Consider the following 19,126-nt stretch of genomic DNA (forward strand, 5'->3'; position numbering starts at 1 on the left):
CGAGCTTTTGGTAAGATTTTGTTTGGGCAGGTGCCAGACTTTCCCCATTGGACACCAGCAAAACTCCACTGGTGAACACAGTGATTAGAGTTGTTCTCTCTCAATATTACAAACACACACATGCACACAAACACAATTTTTTTTTTTTATAACACACATACCAACCACACTCTGACATCCATACCAACACACCCACACAATTATCGTTGCATAATTTATCCAATTGGCTCTATAATATGCTGAAGCAGAAAACAGGAATAAAGCGAGTATTTGCTTTATAGGCCAAACCTGAAAAAATGGCACCATCTGATAAAAAATGGTAAAAATGTCAATTTTCAAGCCTTGCCAACAGAATGAAAGCCTCTTAAAAAAGATTGCATCATTTTATAGTTAAACGGCCCTGGGATTAAAAAATGCAGTTTTAATGGGTTACAATGGGGACATTTTTGTCCAAAAGGTGCAGAGAGGAAGTATTTTGTGTAACTAGTGCAAAATAGATTTTTTAAAGGAAATGGCGGTGAAATAGTAAATTTCCAATAAAAATACACACCTGTGCCAAAATGACCGCTCCTGTTTGCCAGATCTGGGCCACAAGCAGGCCATAGCAATGCCACATGTCAGCCAAGAGCAAAGAAATAAACCAGAACTGGACCTTATCTGAGCCACAAAGTCTGTGTATATTAAATATGGAGTCATCTCATCCTTAATAAGCCTGTTAACAAGCAGAATCAGTGAAGGAAAGAAGAGAACAGAAAAAGAGACGGGCAGAAACACAAGAACTACAACTGACTTCAGACACAGCCTTAGATGAAATCAACTGAAGAGAAAAGAAGACATTAAATCTGTGAAGATCTCAGCAGAGGAGGATTAAACAACTCCACAAACAGCATTACCAGCTTCACTTATTACTAACCAGACTGACTTTATTTCTGTCAGACGTCTACACAAGTTCTTATTGAGAATTAACAGAGGTTTAATTTGTTTCATTTGAAGTCTTTTTTTGGCTGCTGTGACAGAGTGTTTGTTAAACACATTTGCAGCTGCAAAGAAAGCTAAAGTGAAATGAGATCAGGTGATGATGGTTACCTGTTGATGGTGGTGGATGGTGTTGCGCTATTACACATAATACAATGGCTAGACTCAGAGCGTCCTTCGAAGGACGCAGCCTTCACTTTGGGACACAGCTATTCAGTTTCAGCGTCGAGTCTTCTGAGGTGAGGAGAGCGGTTCACGATATTTCACATATTTACACAACCATCAAACACAATTTATACAGTTTGAATAAGTGACAGACTCATTTCTGTATTGTTTTCATCGGCACAGCGATACTTCTGCGTCTTTTCTGCCGTCTTCCTATTGAAATAAACATTTATGGGATATTTTTAATTATGGGATATTCAGAATATAAATTAATTAAACATTACTATGGAAAAAAAAAACAAGACATGAAAATATAATTACTTATAATTGTGATGCTAAAAAATCATTTATTACATGAAAGAGCTCTACATGCAGTGTGGGATAGTGAAAGTGGTGTCACATTGTTTAAATAAATGTCATAAAAATATACTTTTGATTTGATTGAAATGGGGAAACTAACAATAATGATATTCTAACTGTCCAGTGTTAATGCCACATTTATTTATATAGCGCTTTAGAATACAGATCTTCTCAAAGCAACTTCAAAATAGAAACCAAAAAAATAAGGTTAATGTTTACCAGGGAACAAAAATAAATTGTGAATAAAAATCATCAGTTATAAGTCTGACATTCAAATGTAATTAGGAGCTTATCACAAAGAGCAGGAAATTATAAAACAAGAAGCATTCCTATTATTCCTGTGAAAAAAAAAAAAAAAAAAAACCCAAACATGTAGCCTAAAAAAGCAAAAGGATTTTCCTAAAGTTTTGATATCTGAATGCTTTCACATGAAGCCCAACAGGTTTGAGTCCAATTAAGTTAAACAAAGCACATTTACTGTCATATGTATTGTTATTTACAATAAAAATGTACAATGACCTTCTTGACTATTTGGGTGGTATTAAATGTCCATGACATGTCCTCGCTCATATCAACCTCGAGGAATTTATAAAAGCTTACCATCTCCACCTCTGACCAGTCTATATAAAGTATTTGTGATGTTGTCCTTGACCTACACCTTCTTGTCAGGGTTTTACAGCCTGTCTACATTAGATTCGAGATTTGTTAAGTCAGCAACAGTAAAAATAGGCTTCATTCTAGTTCTGACATATTCAAGGCACTTTAAAGTGTTACTTTCAACAAGACAAGACAAATGGATCCAGATTGTTCGCTTTGATGGACACATCTGGTGTCAACACGGAGCATATTTTCTGCAGGTATTAAAGGTTTCAGCTCCACAAGTCATGAATGTTTGGTGTAATCTCATCTTAAAAAAGTCCCCCTTTCTAAAATATTGCCTCCAGTGGTACTGCCCCATTGAGAAATCGTCCCCTTGGAATTATAAGGTTCTATCTGCGTTCTGAGCAGTTTTGAGATATTGAGCTTTAAAGTTTTTGCATTCCATTCGACTGTGTAGAAAGAACCTTTTTAATTTCTAAATAAAAAGTTCCAAAATGTACACAACTTAAAAAACAACATCACATAAAGTCAAGAAGTGGTCACAGAATAAAAATATGTGAATAACTAAATTTGGACAAAAATGTCAGATAGAACCTTATAATTCCAAGGGGACGAAATGCTGCTTTGCATTATTTAATACGCATCTACTACAGCACACATGTGAAACTCAGCTATTGGAGGACCAACATCCTGCAGAGTTTACAGGGAACTTTCTTGTAATCCTGAATACCTTGATCTGCTGTTTCATGTGTACTTGATTGGGGTTTGAGGACAGTGGCCCTCCAGGATCTGAGTTTGAGACCCCTGATCTACAGTCTCTTTCTCTCCTTCAGCTGCTTTTCTTTCTGCTGCTGTTTTTAGTTTTACAGCTGGACGTCTTGAACATCTGAAGGCCTTTAAACTTCCGGTTAAATCTTTCCAGCAATTTATCTTCGTCCATGGTTGTATCAACGAACTAAAATACTTCACTCGGGTGTAGAAACTAACTAAAATAATCGAAAGTGGGTCACAATAAACGTTAAAATCAGTCTTAAAAGAATATGTTGAGATTCCACAAGTTATATAAAAAAAAATTGCATAGAAATGCTAATTTTGCTTGAGAAAGTTTGGGTTTAACACGGCACCATCTTGACCCGCCTCCGCTTCTCAGTTCTTATTTGTGCATCCTTGTTTCCTTTCCGCATGTCTCAGCTCCACCCCTGTAGAACACTGAAACAGTTTAAGCAAATGTGTCGAGGCTTCGGAACAATCTGACACGTCTTCACGTTGACCCCTAGTGGTCAGTGGTCAGAACAGTGTAAATGCAACAAAACAAAACAAACATGCATAACAACACCTTTTACAAATCTATTGCAACATTTTTGATTGAAAGTAAATCTTTCAAATGCAATTATCTAATCATCTAATAAGATTATCAAGTGTCTATGTTCTTTTGTCAGGTTTTTGTTTGTTCTATGGATTTGAACAATCTATAAAACTGATCAGAGATCAGGTAAAACCCACAGACACTTGTTCATTTGTTCTCAGTGACTCTTCATGATTCATGGGTTGACAGAGATCATCCCCCCCAGCGGTAAACCATTGAAATTAATTTTTTTATTACATTGAGTAAACAAACAAACAAAGAAACAAATATATAAAGAAACAGTGACAAACTTAAAAGTTAAATAAAAATGTGAAAATTCTTTTAGCTAAATTTAGTATTCATAAATGCCAATTTGAAGGAAAAATTGTTTTTGAATATTAAGTGAATTTGAATATTAATAATATTCAACTATATTATTAGATCAGAAATTCAACAATACCAAAAAACAATATTGTTTAAAAAAATAAGAAATCTGCAAAGTGTGTTTAAATGTTTAGCAGATTAAGTAATATTCCTTATGATAAGATTTGTCATAAGAGAAAAAACAAATAACACATTTTTAAAGCACAGTTGAAAGCTGGGCATGATATGAGCCTTAATAAAGGAACAGAAATCTGACCAAAAACAAACTGAATGAGGACAACTCCAAAATAAAGGATAAAATGTTTCATCATGTAGACCACAAAAATGTACAAAATGAATCAATATCACAATTAAATCTGCTCACAAGATACTAATTAAAAAGGAAATATTTATAAATGAGTTTAAGCGACATTTCTTTGATTTTGTTTGTGATTAAATATTTATGAGGAAGATTCCAGATTTTATTCCACATCAGACTATCAACACATCCATTTCAAAATGATATGATAGCAGGTCTGGAGACAATATCCCTTTGAAACAAAGCCTGTACACGACGATTATTATTTTTAATATAGAAAAGAAAGAAACAGATACGGCCTACTTCAGTATCAGCAGGATCCAACGAGTTTGGAGAGAGCAGAGGACAGGTGTTTTTAAGAAGAATTTTTAGACCAGAGGGAACAGCATCCAGAACCACAGCAAAATATTTAGGAGTAACTGGAATATATATTTTAAAAGAAATTGAGAATAGATTATGAAGTTCTTCATGGTTATACAGTTGTCTAACAAAAACGATATTATTACAAAATCAATTCATAAGAAATACAAGACTTAGATTCGTACATAATGTGCTTATTATTCCAGATAAAATACCGGTTTGGAGAGAAGTTGTGTTTATAAATGTAATTCCAATAAAGAAGCATCTGGCCTCGCCTCCTTTATTTCGTGTTCCCGGAGGAGGGGTTTATGGAAATTTTGGGGTTGGTGATGTCACTAACCCGGTAGGAATGTCGTGTAGTCCAACGCTATCTCACGACCAATTCGTACGAATTTGTACGAATGATAAAAAGATGGCTAATTCGTACGAATTCGTACGACCTCACTCGTACGAATTTGTACGATTGTCTAATCCCACGTGATGGGTAGGTTTTGGGGCGGGGTCAGGGGTAGAATTGTAATATGTACGATTTTGCACAAATCGTACCAATTTGTACGAGTGAGGTCGTATGAATTCGTACGAATTAGCCACCTCGTAGAATTTGTACGTTTTCCCGTGAGATCGGGTTGTGTAGTCCCTACCAGCTGTTTGTTGTAGTCCTTAAAAATTGATTCTTTAAAAGAAAATATCTCCCTTTGTATTGAACTTTGAGCGTCGTAACTTAGCAATTTATCCTCAAACAGCAACATTACACACTAACTAAAGTTAAAAAAGTGAAATCATATTCAACCACCACATTAATTCAAGAAGCTAATATAGAGGCTAAAATTTCATAATCATTTTTAAGAAGGGAAATTGGTCGACAATTTAAAAATAAAGTGTCTTTTTTTTTTGGTTTGAGAATTAAGATAATTAGGCCTTTAGGTGGGAGTTTACCATATTCAATACATTGGAAGAAAATATTTCAAAGAAAAGGAGCAAATTCTTCTGAATTTTTTTTTATTTTTGGAATTCGGAGGTATAAGCATTTACACCAAGGGGATTTATTAAACTTGAGCTCTGTAATAGCTTGAAGGAGTTTATACATATAGAACTATATCACAATGTTATTTTTGATCTACATTTATGAATTTCAAATTAGTAAGACTATCTATAAAAACTAATTTTCATTAAACCCTAATTTGTAAAGAGTGCTAAAAAAAGTCAAACAGTAATCTGCAATGTCCTTTGAGTCATGTGTTAACGTCCATTAATATTCAAATGGAAAATTGTATTTATGTATGAAATTTTTCTGCTAGAAAGAAATATGCCGAATTCTGTTCACCCTTTTCCATCTCTGTCTAGATCTAATAAAGGCCCTCTGCCCTCCTTTAAATATCATCTAATTGGCTTTGAAGTGTGAGTAACTCAAGATATTCATTATCTGAAAAATTAGGAGATTTATCAGTAAAAGCCATAATTTTAGAAATTACTGTCTAATCTTTTAGCTTTATAGCTTTTATTTTATTTATTTTTATTTTTTTTAGCTTTAAACTTCCTAATTTTTAAAGAAATTTACAAGCTTCAAATTTAAATGACTCCCAATTAGTGCAATAAAGCTTCCAATAAGAGTTATGGTTTGAGGAAAGAGAGGAATGTAAAGAAATATTAATATACACTGCCATACGATCTGTTAATGGAGAGGGAAGAATATTAACAGAAATATCTTCTTTATGTAAACTGCACAGAGTTACCCAGTTGTCAATATGAGACATAACGGTACATGCCTTATTATTCCATGTGAAAGAACTAATTCCAGGGAATTTCTCTCAGCAAATGTCTATTACTACAAATTTCTGCCTAAAGGCCTTCAGTGTGGAGTTATAAGAGTTTACACTGCGAGGTGGCCACCGGTCAGGAAGAGTTGTTTAAACTGATATTAAAATTTCATCCTTTTATAATAAGTGAATTTGGGAATTTAGATAAACAATGTGTAAAAACAATCTCTAAATTGTTGATTAAAGCATAATTTTCAGGTTTAGAATCGTACCCATAAAAATGTATAATTGATGATGTTTATCCATTGTAAACGTATAAATCTATATCCATTACTGTGCAAAAATTTCCAGAGAGTTGTCATGATATAAATATATATTGGCTGTGACCATGAATCCACACTCATCCACAGCTTCATCATGAAATGCCTTTGTTATGAATAAGCGACCAAATTATTATTTGAGCTGTCATGTGAAAATCACATTACGACACAATTTGATTTATTTGATTCCTCCAAAAGTTTTTCAACTTCTTCTTTTAGCTTTTTTAGTTCATCTCCTTCTGCATCTTGCAGGCGTCCATGGAGATTTCCAACTTTGTTTTCCCCTATTAGGCGTTCATAGAATTGCGTTAATACCCCTTTCTGGAGTCCCAGGATTTGACAGATTTTTTCCAGAATTTCATGTTGTTTCTGATGTTCTTCCAGCTTATTTTGGAGCTCTTCTTTGCTCCCTTTTAAATTATTTGTTTCTTCTGCTTGTTTTCTGGCTTCATCTTCATGGTTCTTCTTCATGACTTTTATATCCTCTTCATATTTATGTTTCATTTCATTTCATCTCTCTCTTTCTCTTCTCTTTCTTTTCTCTCAGATTCTCTTCTCTTGATCTCTTCTTCTTGTTCTCGTTTCAGATATTCAATACTTTTCTCCCATCTCTTTCTCTCTTCTTCTCGTCTCTGATCATCTGCTCGTTTTCTTCTCTCCCAATCCTCTTTTCTCACTCGTTCCAGTTGCTCATAATGTCTTTCCATTTCAGTTTTCTTGTTATTATATTCTCTCTCTTTTTCTTCTCTCTCTCTTCTCTGTTTCTCTCTCTCCTCCTTTATCTTCTTTCTTTCATCTTCTCGCTCTTTTTCAAATTTAGTTTTAAGGTTTACCTGTTCTTTGTGTTTTTCTCTCAGTTGTTCCTCGTGTCTCTCTTTTCTCTTTTTTTCTTCTTCCTCTCGTTTTCTCATCTGTTGTTTCTTTTCATCCTCCCATTCTTTCTGCTGTCGTTTAATTTCCTCTTTAGTCTCTTTTCTTTCATTTTCAGCTGCCTTTATTTTTCTCTCCCATTCATGTCTTTCTTTCTCTTCTTGTTCAATCCTTTTTTTCTCCTCCGAATCTCTCTTTTTTATTTCCTCCTCTTGTTTTTTTTTTAACTGTGCTATAATACGTTCTTGTTCGTGTTTCATCTTTTCTTGATCTTTTCTGTATTTCTCTTCTCTCTTTCTATCTTCTTCTTCTCTGTCCTTTCTCTGTTTTTCATACAGTGATCTCTGATATTCAATCTCTCTCTTCATCTCTTCCATATTTTGACGATATTCAGCTCTTCGCTCTTTTTCCTCTTCTGATCTTTTTTGGTTTTCAATCTCTCTTTTCCTCTGTTCTGTTTTCTCTTTCTCTTCAAACTCTCTTTTGAGTTTTTCCTCTTTCTCTCTGAATTGATTCTCCATTTTCATTTTCTCCTCATCTGCTCTTTGTTTCTCTTCCTTGACCCTCTTCGTCATGATTTTCATGTCCATCTCATATTTAGTTTGTAATTCTTCTCTCTGATTCTGCATTTCTCTCTCTCTCTCTTTCATTATTTCCTCCATTCTCTTTTTAATGGACATCTCTGCCTCCTCAAACATGCTGTTAGTGAAGTATCGACCCTCATTAGTTTTCTTCACTTCTTCTATCATGCTCAACAGTTGAGTAACTTGAGTTTTGTCTTGTTTTTCTCTGTTATTGAACACCAGGAATCTGTTTCCAGAATCTCTGATCAGTTTCTTCAGTTCTGCAGACTTACTTCTCTTCACATAATCCTCTATAGATTCATTCCCAAGATCATCTCCTCTAGTGAACAGAACGATGCTGAACTGAGCAGATTTATGACCAAAGATCTTCTTTATCAGATCTACAGTGTCTGATTCCTCCTTGGTGAATCTTAACAAACTCAACACAATGACAAACACATGAGGTCCAGGAGACGACATTGAAACACATTTCACTATTTCTTCCACCACGTGTTCATTTGACAGTGTCGTGTCAAAGAGTCCTGGAGTATCAACAACAGCTACTGATCGACCATCAACTTCACCAACTCCCTTTTCACAAACAGTCGTCACTGAATCAGTGTTTAATTTGCTCTGAAACTCTTCTCTTCCCAGAATAGTGTTTCCTGTTGCACTCTTTCCATTACCTGTCCTCCCGATCAGCACAATCCTCAGACACTCCAGATCATCTGGTTGATTCTCAACACCTAGAAAATCCAGTAAGAATGCATTTGTTAATGTCACGCACTAGGTGTGGTCGTTTTCAACCCGTATCTACACAAAATCATAAACCAAATGTCACTGATTGTCTTTGTGGATTTTCACTGGAATAGACTGAAGTCAAAGAGGCGTTTTTGCTTTTAAAAAACGCCAGCGCGTTTTGCTCGATTTTTTTTCACATAGCAGCAAAATAGATTTAAAATACTCCGTCATTTATGGTCATACAGACTTAAGAAATATGAAAAAATAAACTGTTAAATGTCTACTTTTTGTCCACTTACACGCGAAAAAAAAAAAACATTGTGTTTTTGTAAAATAAAGAAAATAAACAGGGTGTGCTTTCTGCCTATCCGTCTTGGTGAACTTTTTTTTTTTTGGAGCACGTCTCTAAACTTAAACAAAACTCAGCGAATACTATTCACCCAGGCATGAGCAATATATCTTTATAATCATTCAAGTGTGTACTTTTAAATTATCTAATTCAAAACTAAATCAAATATTCAATCAAAAGAAAGAGATGTCAGTCACTCTCATTTCAGCTTATTAAGTTTAATGTGATCCCACCCACGGAGAGCGCGCGCTATTCAAACGCAAATGACTGAGGCAATCCATGCAAACTGTGAACGCCCCCATATCAGCTCGAGGAAACACATCAAGTTTAATCAGATCATTGTACTTGTTTACACCGTCTCGCGGCGCTGTGAGGAATAATACTATCGTAATAATTATAATGGAAAATGTACCTCAGATGTGCTGGTATTTCGAGGAGCAACGGATCAAGCTGAGCTGAGGAATACTATAGTAATTTTTTACATTCTAAGGTGAATCGCGTTTCTGTGTGTGAATGAATGAACCCCAGAGATGTGCGCTGTGATGCACCACAACTCCCAAAAAGACGGTTTAAATTTGAATCGCGTTTCTGTGTGTGAATGAATGATCCGCTTTTAGCAAACTACAGTGAGGAAAATAAGTATTTGAACACCCTGCTATTTTGCAAGTTCTCCCACTTAGAAATCATGGAGGGGTCTGAAATTGTCATCGTAGGTGCATGTCCACTGTGAGAGACATAATCTAAAAAAAAAAAATCCAGATTTTTTTACTATTTATTTGTATGATACAGCTGCAAATAAGTATTAAAAACTTTCATTTTTAGTTTTTTCAGTAACCATGCATAAACATTATTTTCTCAAAAATACAAACATGTGCAAAAATGTTGCTCACATATTATGGTAGCCCTGTTTGTACTAAATAGAGTGTAATTACACCTTTGCCATTAATATGTTTATAAGCAACTGGAAAAAGCACAAATGTCAGGGCATGTCAGAACATCTCAAGGAACACCTGTTCTCTAAAACACCTTAGACCCCAGAGGTTTAACAGAGGCTTAGATGTTGATGATTTGTTGAAATTAATAGTTTGGTTTGATGTCACCCTTATGGTAATCAGCGTTTGCTTTAGTTGGTCAGTTTAACTCTTGATGTTTTAATGTTAGAATTTTTCTGGTTGCTGTAACTGTTTGTTATGGCAAGAACAGTAAGAGAAGATGTGATCAGATGATGTTAGCTACGACGACGATCATGATATAATCATCATGTAGTGCTCTGATCAGCTGATCTCTTCTAGACCGTCATGTATGATGTTAATTTTATATACTTGATCATAGTAATGTTTCTATAACATGACATTCAATGGTGTCTTAATAAGAAAACAAACAATGAATTAGTGATGGGCAAATGAAGCTTTGGTGAAGCACTGAACCACTGAGAAGAATTGTTTTGAAAATGGGTTCATTACTCGAAGCTTCAGTAACAGCGACCTCGCCTGGAGAAGTGCTAAGGCTGCATCTAAATTATCCCGGCTAGATAGTGGACACAGCAGCTCGATGCTATGCGGTGAAGTAAGTGCCTATTCATGGATGAAGTATTCCCATGGTACTTCAGTTCAGCAGAACACACCAAGCACCTTCAGAGATATTTAAATAGAGACGTCTCTCTTTATTAAAACTTATTAAACAGACAGTTTAGTAAGTGTACAGACAGTCGTTCGTGGCTCGTGTTTTCAAGATGCCTGCTGCCTGTAAATGCATAATGTACTGTCTTTATAAAGTATCTTCTTATTAAACTGTCTGTACACTTACAAAGTCCTCAATGCTTCGTTTTGCATGTAGGGAACCTCATTATGCTACCGTGTTAGTGTGAGGCTATTTTGAGCCTTGTTAGTGGTATTAACTAGCGATTTACTTTTACTTACACTGTGCCCCATATACTAGTGTTATGAGCTAATCTGTTTCTAGAACTCTTCACATTCGATTTTCATGAAAACGCATCCCAGGGAACGATCGACTCGGTAACCATGTGTTAATTACCCCTAGGTTCATTTTTCACTGGAATTGTCCTTTAAGCAAACACAAATAAAAAATTTCTCCTTCAGTGATTCTGCTTGTTATCATCAGGTGTCTTCAATAATGGCCAATCATCACTCAATTAATCACTTAATTATCTCATTAACTTTAACACAGCTTCAGTGTTACTTATAACACTCTTAGTGTGGACTCATATAAACACTGAGCAGTGTTAATTTAACACTGGGGATTTTGCTGTGATGACTGAATTTTGTTAGAAAGAAATGTTCTACATCCTTATGAAGATTCATAAGATAATTTACACACACACACACACACACACACACACACACACACACACACACACAAAACTCACCTTCTGTCTCTTTCTTTTGCTTTAATTCTTTAATTTCATTCTCCATTCTCTTCAGACTTTCTTCATATTTCTTCTCAGTTTCATGTCTGACTCTATTCTCTCGAGCTTTCACATACATCTGAAGTGAATATGGTGCAATCTTCATTTTATCCATATAATCCAGTAGTTCTATGATCTGTCTCGAGTTTTCTGGTTCATTTAACCCAATCACTCTGTACTGATCCCCATAGAGGCTGATTAAATTCTGAGATTCTGGATTGGATTGTATGGATTCATTCACATGTTCTTCAACAGAGAGACTCGACCCAAAAATTTGAATGAAGTGATCTCTGGAGTCAAATATCTTCTGGATCGTCTCCATTTCTGCTTTCTCTTGATTAGTAAGTGGAGAATTAGGAACGATGAGGAGGAAAAAATGAACTCCAGGATCACAGAGAGACACACAGCGGAGAGTCTCACGCATCACTTCCTCCTCTGAGAGCTGATTGAGAGCTGGAAGCTCCACCAGACTGATCACACGTCCATGAAGCTTCAAGTCTTTCTTCACACAAAGTTCACTGCTTGCTCTCTGATGTGATTGTTGTATCTTTTTCCCTTGTAAAAGTTTTGACACAGAAACTTTAAGTGATTCATCACTTCCACACAGCACCAGGTTCAGCTTCTCTTTTCCAGAAAAATTCACTGACGCTGAAAAAAATATTAAAAGCCATTTCAAGTTTTGGTTCTGTACATTTCCTTAAACACACATATTTGTACATGTATATCAAGTAAAGGTACTGTATCCCTATATGTAAAGTAAGGTATACAGTACAGATGCAGGCAGGGTCTCATTTCACATTCAAGGACTTGCTGGATGTACATCATCCCACATATTTCAAAAGAAAATAATTGGATGCAAAATATAAAGAGTTGCTGGAATCACCATACTTTAATACATAAAGTAATACATCCTTTTCATTTACCTTTTGACCCGCAACAGTAGAATAACAACAAACTATTTAATTTTTTTTTTTTTTTTTTTTTTTTTTTTTGATTTTAGTTTAGATTAGTTTATTTGTATTGCACATTTTAAAACATTGTGAGTTGGCCAAAGTGCATTCCATTAAAAACAATATTCCAACAGCATAAATAGCCAAATATACAAAAAGGATTAAACAGCTTGACCAAGATTTTTACACCTTTTACATGACACTATTTATTTTCATTGCCATAGGTTAAAACAACAACAACAACAACAACAACAACAATAGTTTCAATATATAAAGTTCTCGTCTTTGGGTTGCTGTTCCCCTACTGACCAGCAGGGGGTGCTCTCCTAGAGTCTTCTATGCCATGCTCCCTCCAGGCCTACAGATGGCACTTATATTACGTCCCTAAAGGTGAGCATACACTGTGTGATGTCTGTGTGATGTCAGCAAGGTACCTACTCTCACTGAACGAGTAGATCGCATGCGATGTAAAGCCAAAGCTCAGGATTTATGTGCTCAAACTATACGGTCCGAACGTCAAGCTGCGACTTCACTGCTCACACTATACGTGTGAAATATGCGCGAATCAGCACGATAAACCCTTGTGCCAGGTTGCGCCTATGGACGATATAATGTGTCCAGAGATAGGCTATTGTCAAAACAAGCATCAGCTATCAATATCAAGATGATTTAGCATTTCCAATTTATGTATTAAATTATTATTTGTATTATTGTTATTATTACTATTATTACTAGGGAAGGCCTAGTCTATTTTTATTATTAAAGTGATAGGCTATTATAATTAAATTGCCACGCAGTAATTTCATAGCCAATCACCGAATAACCAACGTGCTGTGAGGTTAATAAAATATTACATAGAAGCTTACTCCTCCTCATTAAAAATTGTCTAAAACATTTAGGTTGATTACAATGAATTATATGCATATAATTAATTATTAACAGTCTATAATATGTCCGAACACTGCAATAATTCATCGATGAATTAGGCGAGTGCGCATGCGTCGCGCCTGAGCGCATTGTTTGTGTTTGGAGCTCCATCGAATTGATTCATAATCCTTGATTTTCTTCTTTACACTCATTTACAAACGTTCGACACTATAGATCATAAAATACTCCTAGATCGACTACAAAATTACACTGGTGTTCAGGGACAGGCATTAAACTGGTTTAGATCGTACTTATCAGACCGTTACCATTTTGTCTGTTTAAATGGGGAAAAATCAAAGATAATGTCAGTAAACTATGGAGTGCCGCAGGGATTTGTGTTAGGCCCTCTGCTATTCTCAATATATATGCTGCCACTTGGAAATAGTATAAGAAAACATGGAATTAGTTTCCACTGTTATGCTGATGACACTCAAATATTTATTTCATCAAGACCAGATGGAAACGCCAAATTATCTAAATTGACAGAGTGTGTTAAAGATATAAAATACTGGATGTGTAATATTCTGCTATTAAATTCAGATAAAACAGATTTTATTTTATAAATTTTATAATTATTTTATAACAGATTTTATACTTATTGGTCCAAAAAACTGCCCACAAAACCTCTTACAATACAACTTTAATTTAGAAGGATGTCCTGTTACTTTATCCACTACAGTAAAAGACCTGGGTGTTATACTAGACCACAACTTGGCCTAACATATTTCATATGTTAAAATAACAGCCTTTTTCCACCTTAGAAACATTGCTAAGCTACGTAACATGCTATCTGTTTCTGATGCAGAAAAGTTATTCATGCATTCATGACCTCGAGACTAGATTACTGTAATGCTTTATTAACTGGTTGTCCTGCATCCTCAATAAACAAGATACAGTTAGTCCAAAATGCCGCCGCTAGAGTTCTTACTAGGTTGTCGAATGCCCATGCGTCGCGTTTGAACGCGTTGTTGTCTTTGGAGCTCCATCGATTTGATTTATAATTCTTGATTTTACTTTTTAAACTTACAACAAACATTTTCTACTTTTCCTCACTGAGAAGCACTACTGCTCAAACCTCATAGTTACAACGCGGACTGTTGAGCAGACGTGTCTCAAGCCTGTTAGTGATCCAACGCTGGATACTCTTATAGGTTACTCCCGGGGATCACGGCTGAACTCTGATTTACACGCATCTTCTCAACACTCACTTACAAAAATTTTTCGCCTATCGTGCGTCTACTCTACACCCGTACCACTAAAAGACGGATTATATCTAAGACGTTAGTCAGAAATTAGTATTAATATTGATAGCATCGCTGGTAGCGTCGTTGCTAACTTACTGTCCACCTGTTAAAATGGCGAAAATATCAGATGTAAGTAGTCTACCTTTTGGTGCAGGCGAGGACACATTTGAGCTGCACGCGGTACAGTCTGAGCTGGAAGCTGTTGAGAAACAGATCCACGACCTTTTAGTGAGACAAGCCGAGCTAATAGACCGGCGGTTAGCTCTTGAAACATCACGCGCCGATGCACACAAATCAGTGATTAACGTTACTAACCCGCTGACTACGACCTCGTCTACTCCGTGCATTTCTCAACATCTGTCCCGAGCGCCGAGGTCGCGATCAGCCATGGTCTCGTTCACTCCGGCTCCAACACGCCACCACGAAGCCTGGATATTTCCGCAGCGGAAGATGCGAGTCAGGTCTAGACCAAGACTCTCTCCGACCCTCCCGGTTTTCGAGTTATCCACACAAAACCGCTTCTCCCCTCTCTGCGAAACAGAACGCGATGCTGTGATCATCGGCGATTCCATCGTTCGACACGTCCACGCTACATTAGGTAAAAATAAGGTGCACAGTCACTGCTTTCCTGGTGCTCGTGTTTCTGAAATCGCTGCTCACGTTCCCGAGATTCTGAACGATAACGAGCGCGTCGGAACTTTGGTATTGCACGCGGGAGTGAACGACATCAGGCTGCGCCAGACGGAAGTTCTGAAGAAAGACTTCAGGAATCTGATCGATACGGTACGCAGCACATCGCCTGAAACAACGATCATTGTGTCAGGACCGCTTCCCACGTACCGTCTAGGACATGACAAGTTTAGCAGATTATTCGCACTAAATGAATGGTTAACGTCATGGTGCAATGAGCAGAAACTGCTCTTTGTAAATAATTGGAATCTGTTTTGGGAGCGTCCTAGGCTTTTCCGTGCTGATGGCTTACACCCAAGCAAATTCGGAGCGGATCTTCTGTCGGATAACATCTCCAAAATGTTAAATACCTTTTGACTAGTAACCAAAAGTCCAAATCATAGTCTCTGCTGCACCAAATTAACTGATATAAATACTAGTGTAGAACATTGCATAGAAACTGTGTCTATTCCTCGTTTAGTGCGATCAAATAATAAATCTACTGCAGGATCTAGGAAAAATTTAGTTGTTATTAAAACAGAAAATGTTGCTATTAGTAAACAAAAATTCAAAGAAATTGATGCCAAAATTTTGGAAGAAACCGTTCAGCACCTTAAAACATCAACCTGTGCTCTTGACACACTTCCCACATCATTTTTCAAAAGTGTGTTAAAGGGTTAGTTCACCCAAAAATTAAAATTCTGTCAGTAATTACTCACCCTCATGTTGTTCCAACCGCGTAAGACCTTCGTTCATCTTCGGAACACAAATTAAGATATTTTTGATGAAATCTGAGCCATGTTTCACTCCTCCATAGGCTTCCAGTGTGACCGAAACTTGATGGCCCAGAAAAGTTATTAAAGAGATCGTTAATATAGTCCAGGTGACTCCAGTGGCTCAATCTTAAGTATATCAAGCGACGAGAATACTTTTTGTGCGCAAAAACAAACAAAAATAACGACTTTATTCCACTATTCATTTCCTTCTCTCTGAACCTCTAGTTGGTTCGCGTAGTGTTTTTGCGCAGCCCGTCTGTGTTACACGTCACCACGTAGGCTCACTATTGGCCGACGCCGGTCATGTGTGTGTTGCGTGATGACGTGCAACACAGACGCGCAGCGCAAAAACACTAAGAGGCCCAGAGAGAAGGAAATGAAAAGTGGAATAAAGTCGTTATTTTTGTTTGTTTTTGCGCACAAAAAGTATTCTCGTCGCATGATAAACTTAATGTAGTGCCACTGTAGTTACTTGGACTATTTTAACGATGTTTTAATAACTATTCTGGGCCGGTGAGTTTCGGTCACACTGGAAGCCTATGGAGGAGTCAAAATTCTGTCAGATTTCATCAAAAATATCTTAATTTGTGTTCCGAAGATGAACGAAAGACTTACATGGTTGGAACAACATGAGGGTGAGTAATTACTGACAGAATTTTCATTTTTGGGTGAACTAACCCTTTAAACAGTTTAGAGGCAGATCTTCTAAAAGTGGTAAATGCTTCACTTCTCTCTGGGAGTTTTCCAAACTCCCTGAAAACTGCAGTTGTCAAGCCCCTCCTGAAAAAGAACAATCTGGAAAAGACCATATTAAGCAACTATAGGCCGATCTCAAATCTTCCTTTCATAGGCAAGATCATTGAAAAAGTTGTCTTCAACCAGCTGAACAAATTCTTATGCTCGAGTGGACATCCATGACATGCGGAGTCCCTCAAGGCTCAATTCTTGCACCACTCCTGTTCAACCTGTATATGCTCCCAATGAGCCAAATAATGAGAAAGAACCAAATCTCTTACCACAGCTATGCTGACGACACACAGCTCTACTTAGCCCTATCGCCTAATGATTACAGCCCCATTGACTCCCTGTGCCAATGCATTGATGAAGTCAACAGTTGGATGTGTCAAAACTTTCTTCAGTTAAACAAAGACAAAACTGAAGTCATTGCATTTGGAAACAAAGATGAAGATCTCAAGGTGAACGCATACCTTCACTCTAGGGGTCAAACAACTAAACATCAAGTCAGGAATCTTGGTGTGACACTAGAGTCAGACAGTAGTCATATCAAAGCAATAACTAAATCAGCATACTATCATCTGAAAAATATTGCAAGAATTAGATGCTTTGTTTCCAGACAAGACCTAGAGAAACTTGTTCATGCTTTCATCACCAGCAGGGTGGATTATTGTAATGGACTCCTCACTGGCCTTCCCAAAAAGACCATAAGACAGTTGCAGCTCATACAGAACGCTGCCGCCAGGATTCTGAGCAGAACCAGAAAATATGAACATATCACACCAGTCCTCAGGTCTTTACACTGGCTCCCAGTTAAATTTAGGATTGATTTTAAAGTATTATTACTGGTATATAAATCATTCAATGGCCTAGGACCTCAATACATTGCAGATATGCTCACTGAATATAAACCCAACAGATCACTCAGATCACTAGGATCATATCAGCTAGAAATACCAAGGGTTCACTCTAAGCATGGTGAGTCTGCTTTTAGCTACTATGCCAGCCGCAGCTGGAACCAGCTTCCAGAGGAGATCAGATGTGCTCCTACTGTAGTCACATTCAAATCCAGACTCAAAACACATCTGTTTAACTATGCATTTACTGAATGAGCACTGTGCCAATGTTCGTCCGACTGTTTGTACTGTACTGTATTTTTATTTTTCTAAACTGTTTTAATTATTCTTTTTTCTTTTTATTATTTTAATTTCTTCTATGTAAAGCACTTTGAATTGCCACTGTGTATGAAATGTGCTATAAATAAACTTGCCTTGCCTTGCCTTGCCTTGCCTAAACAAAAACAATTTCTAAAGCTAGGTCTTCTAAACATTAGATCACTCACACCTAAGGCAGTTATTGTAAATGAAATAGTCACAGATAATAGCTTCGATGTACTTTGTCTTACTGAAACCTGGCTTAAACCAAATGATTATTTCGGTTTAAATGAGTCTACTCCATCAGGATACTCCTATAAGCACGAGCCCCGTCTGATTGGTCGTGGCGGCGGTATTGCAACTATCTATAGAGATTTTCTTAGTGTTACTCAGAAAACGGGTTATAAGTTTATTTCATTTGAAGTACTTGTACTAAATGTTACGCTCTTAGATGATAGAAAAACATCCCTATTATCTCTAGCCTTGGCTACCGTATATAGACCGCCTGGGCCTTACGCTGATTTCCTAAAAGAATTTGCAGATTTTCTCTCAGATCTATTGGTCAATGTCGATAAAGTATTAATTGTTGGAGATTTTAACATACACGTAGATAATCAAAATGATTTTTATTTAACACCGTGGCTAGACTAACAAATAAACAAGCGTCACCTGAACAAAATATTCCGTTACAGTTTAGTAGTAATGATTTCATGAATTTTTTCACTGAGAAAATAGAAAACATCAGATCCACAATTGTAAACGTTCAATCCTCAATCGCGCCTTATAATTCAGCCTCGATTATCACCCGCAAGAACAATTACAGTGCTTTACAACTATAGAACAAATAGAGTTAACCCTCTGGGCTCCGAAAACGGGCGAAAACTTGAACGTTTCGAATTGTTTAATTTTTTTGCTTCATCGGATGGGGGTGAAACTTGGTGACTTTTGTTTTATTACCTATATGAACACACAAAAAAATCAAGGAGATGATTCTGATATGTTAAAGGGTCATAAAAAAAAAAGTCACACTTAGCTTCCTCCCGCCCGAAAACGGGCGACATAGGAAATGAATGGGAAATACGAAAAAATAGGAAAACTCAGAGAAACTTTTGGTGGTACAAGCTACAGATCAGCCACTGTTCTGAAAAAAAGTGTACAG

At 36.6% G+C, this 19,126-nt stretch overlaps 1 protein-coding gene and 1 long non-coding RNA gene across 4 annotated transcripts in view; one reads left to right on the forward strand and one right to left on the reverse strand.

Moving 5' to 3' along the window:
- The window catches only part of LOC311292866, a 31,893-nt gene extending 19,700 nt beyond the window's left edge, over positions 1-12,193 (forward strand). The window contains exon 4 of the long non-coding RNA XR_014627830.1: positions 11,768-12,193. This is a non-coding gene — a long non-coding RNA (uncharacterized lncRNA). The remainder of the gene's footprint in view (positions 1-11,767) is intronic.
- The window catches only part of LOC311291761 (GTPase IMAP family member 8-like), a 32,653-nt gene continuing 14,055 nt past the window's right edge, over positions 529-19,126 (reverse strand). For all 3 annotated transcript variants that reach the window (XM_084410995.1, XM_084410994.1, XM_084410993.1), the window contains exons 4-5: positions 11,474-12,160; positions 529-8,743 (exon numbers count right to left, since the gene is read on the reverse strand). In XM_084410995.1, the coding sequence (XP_084267121.1) occupies positions 7,065-8,743; positions 11,474-12,160 (2,366 nt within the window). In that variant the 3' untranslated portion in view covers positions 529-7,064. The remainder of the gene's footprint in view (positions 8,744-11,473; positions 12,161-19,126) is intronic.

Source organism: Rutilus rutilus, assembly GCF_951802725.1.
Source record: "Rutilus rutilus genome assembly, chromosome: 1".
Lineage (NCBI taxonomy): Eukaryota > Metazoa > Chordata > Actinopteri > Cypriniformes > Leuciscidae > Rutilus > Rutilus rutilus.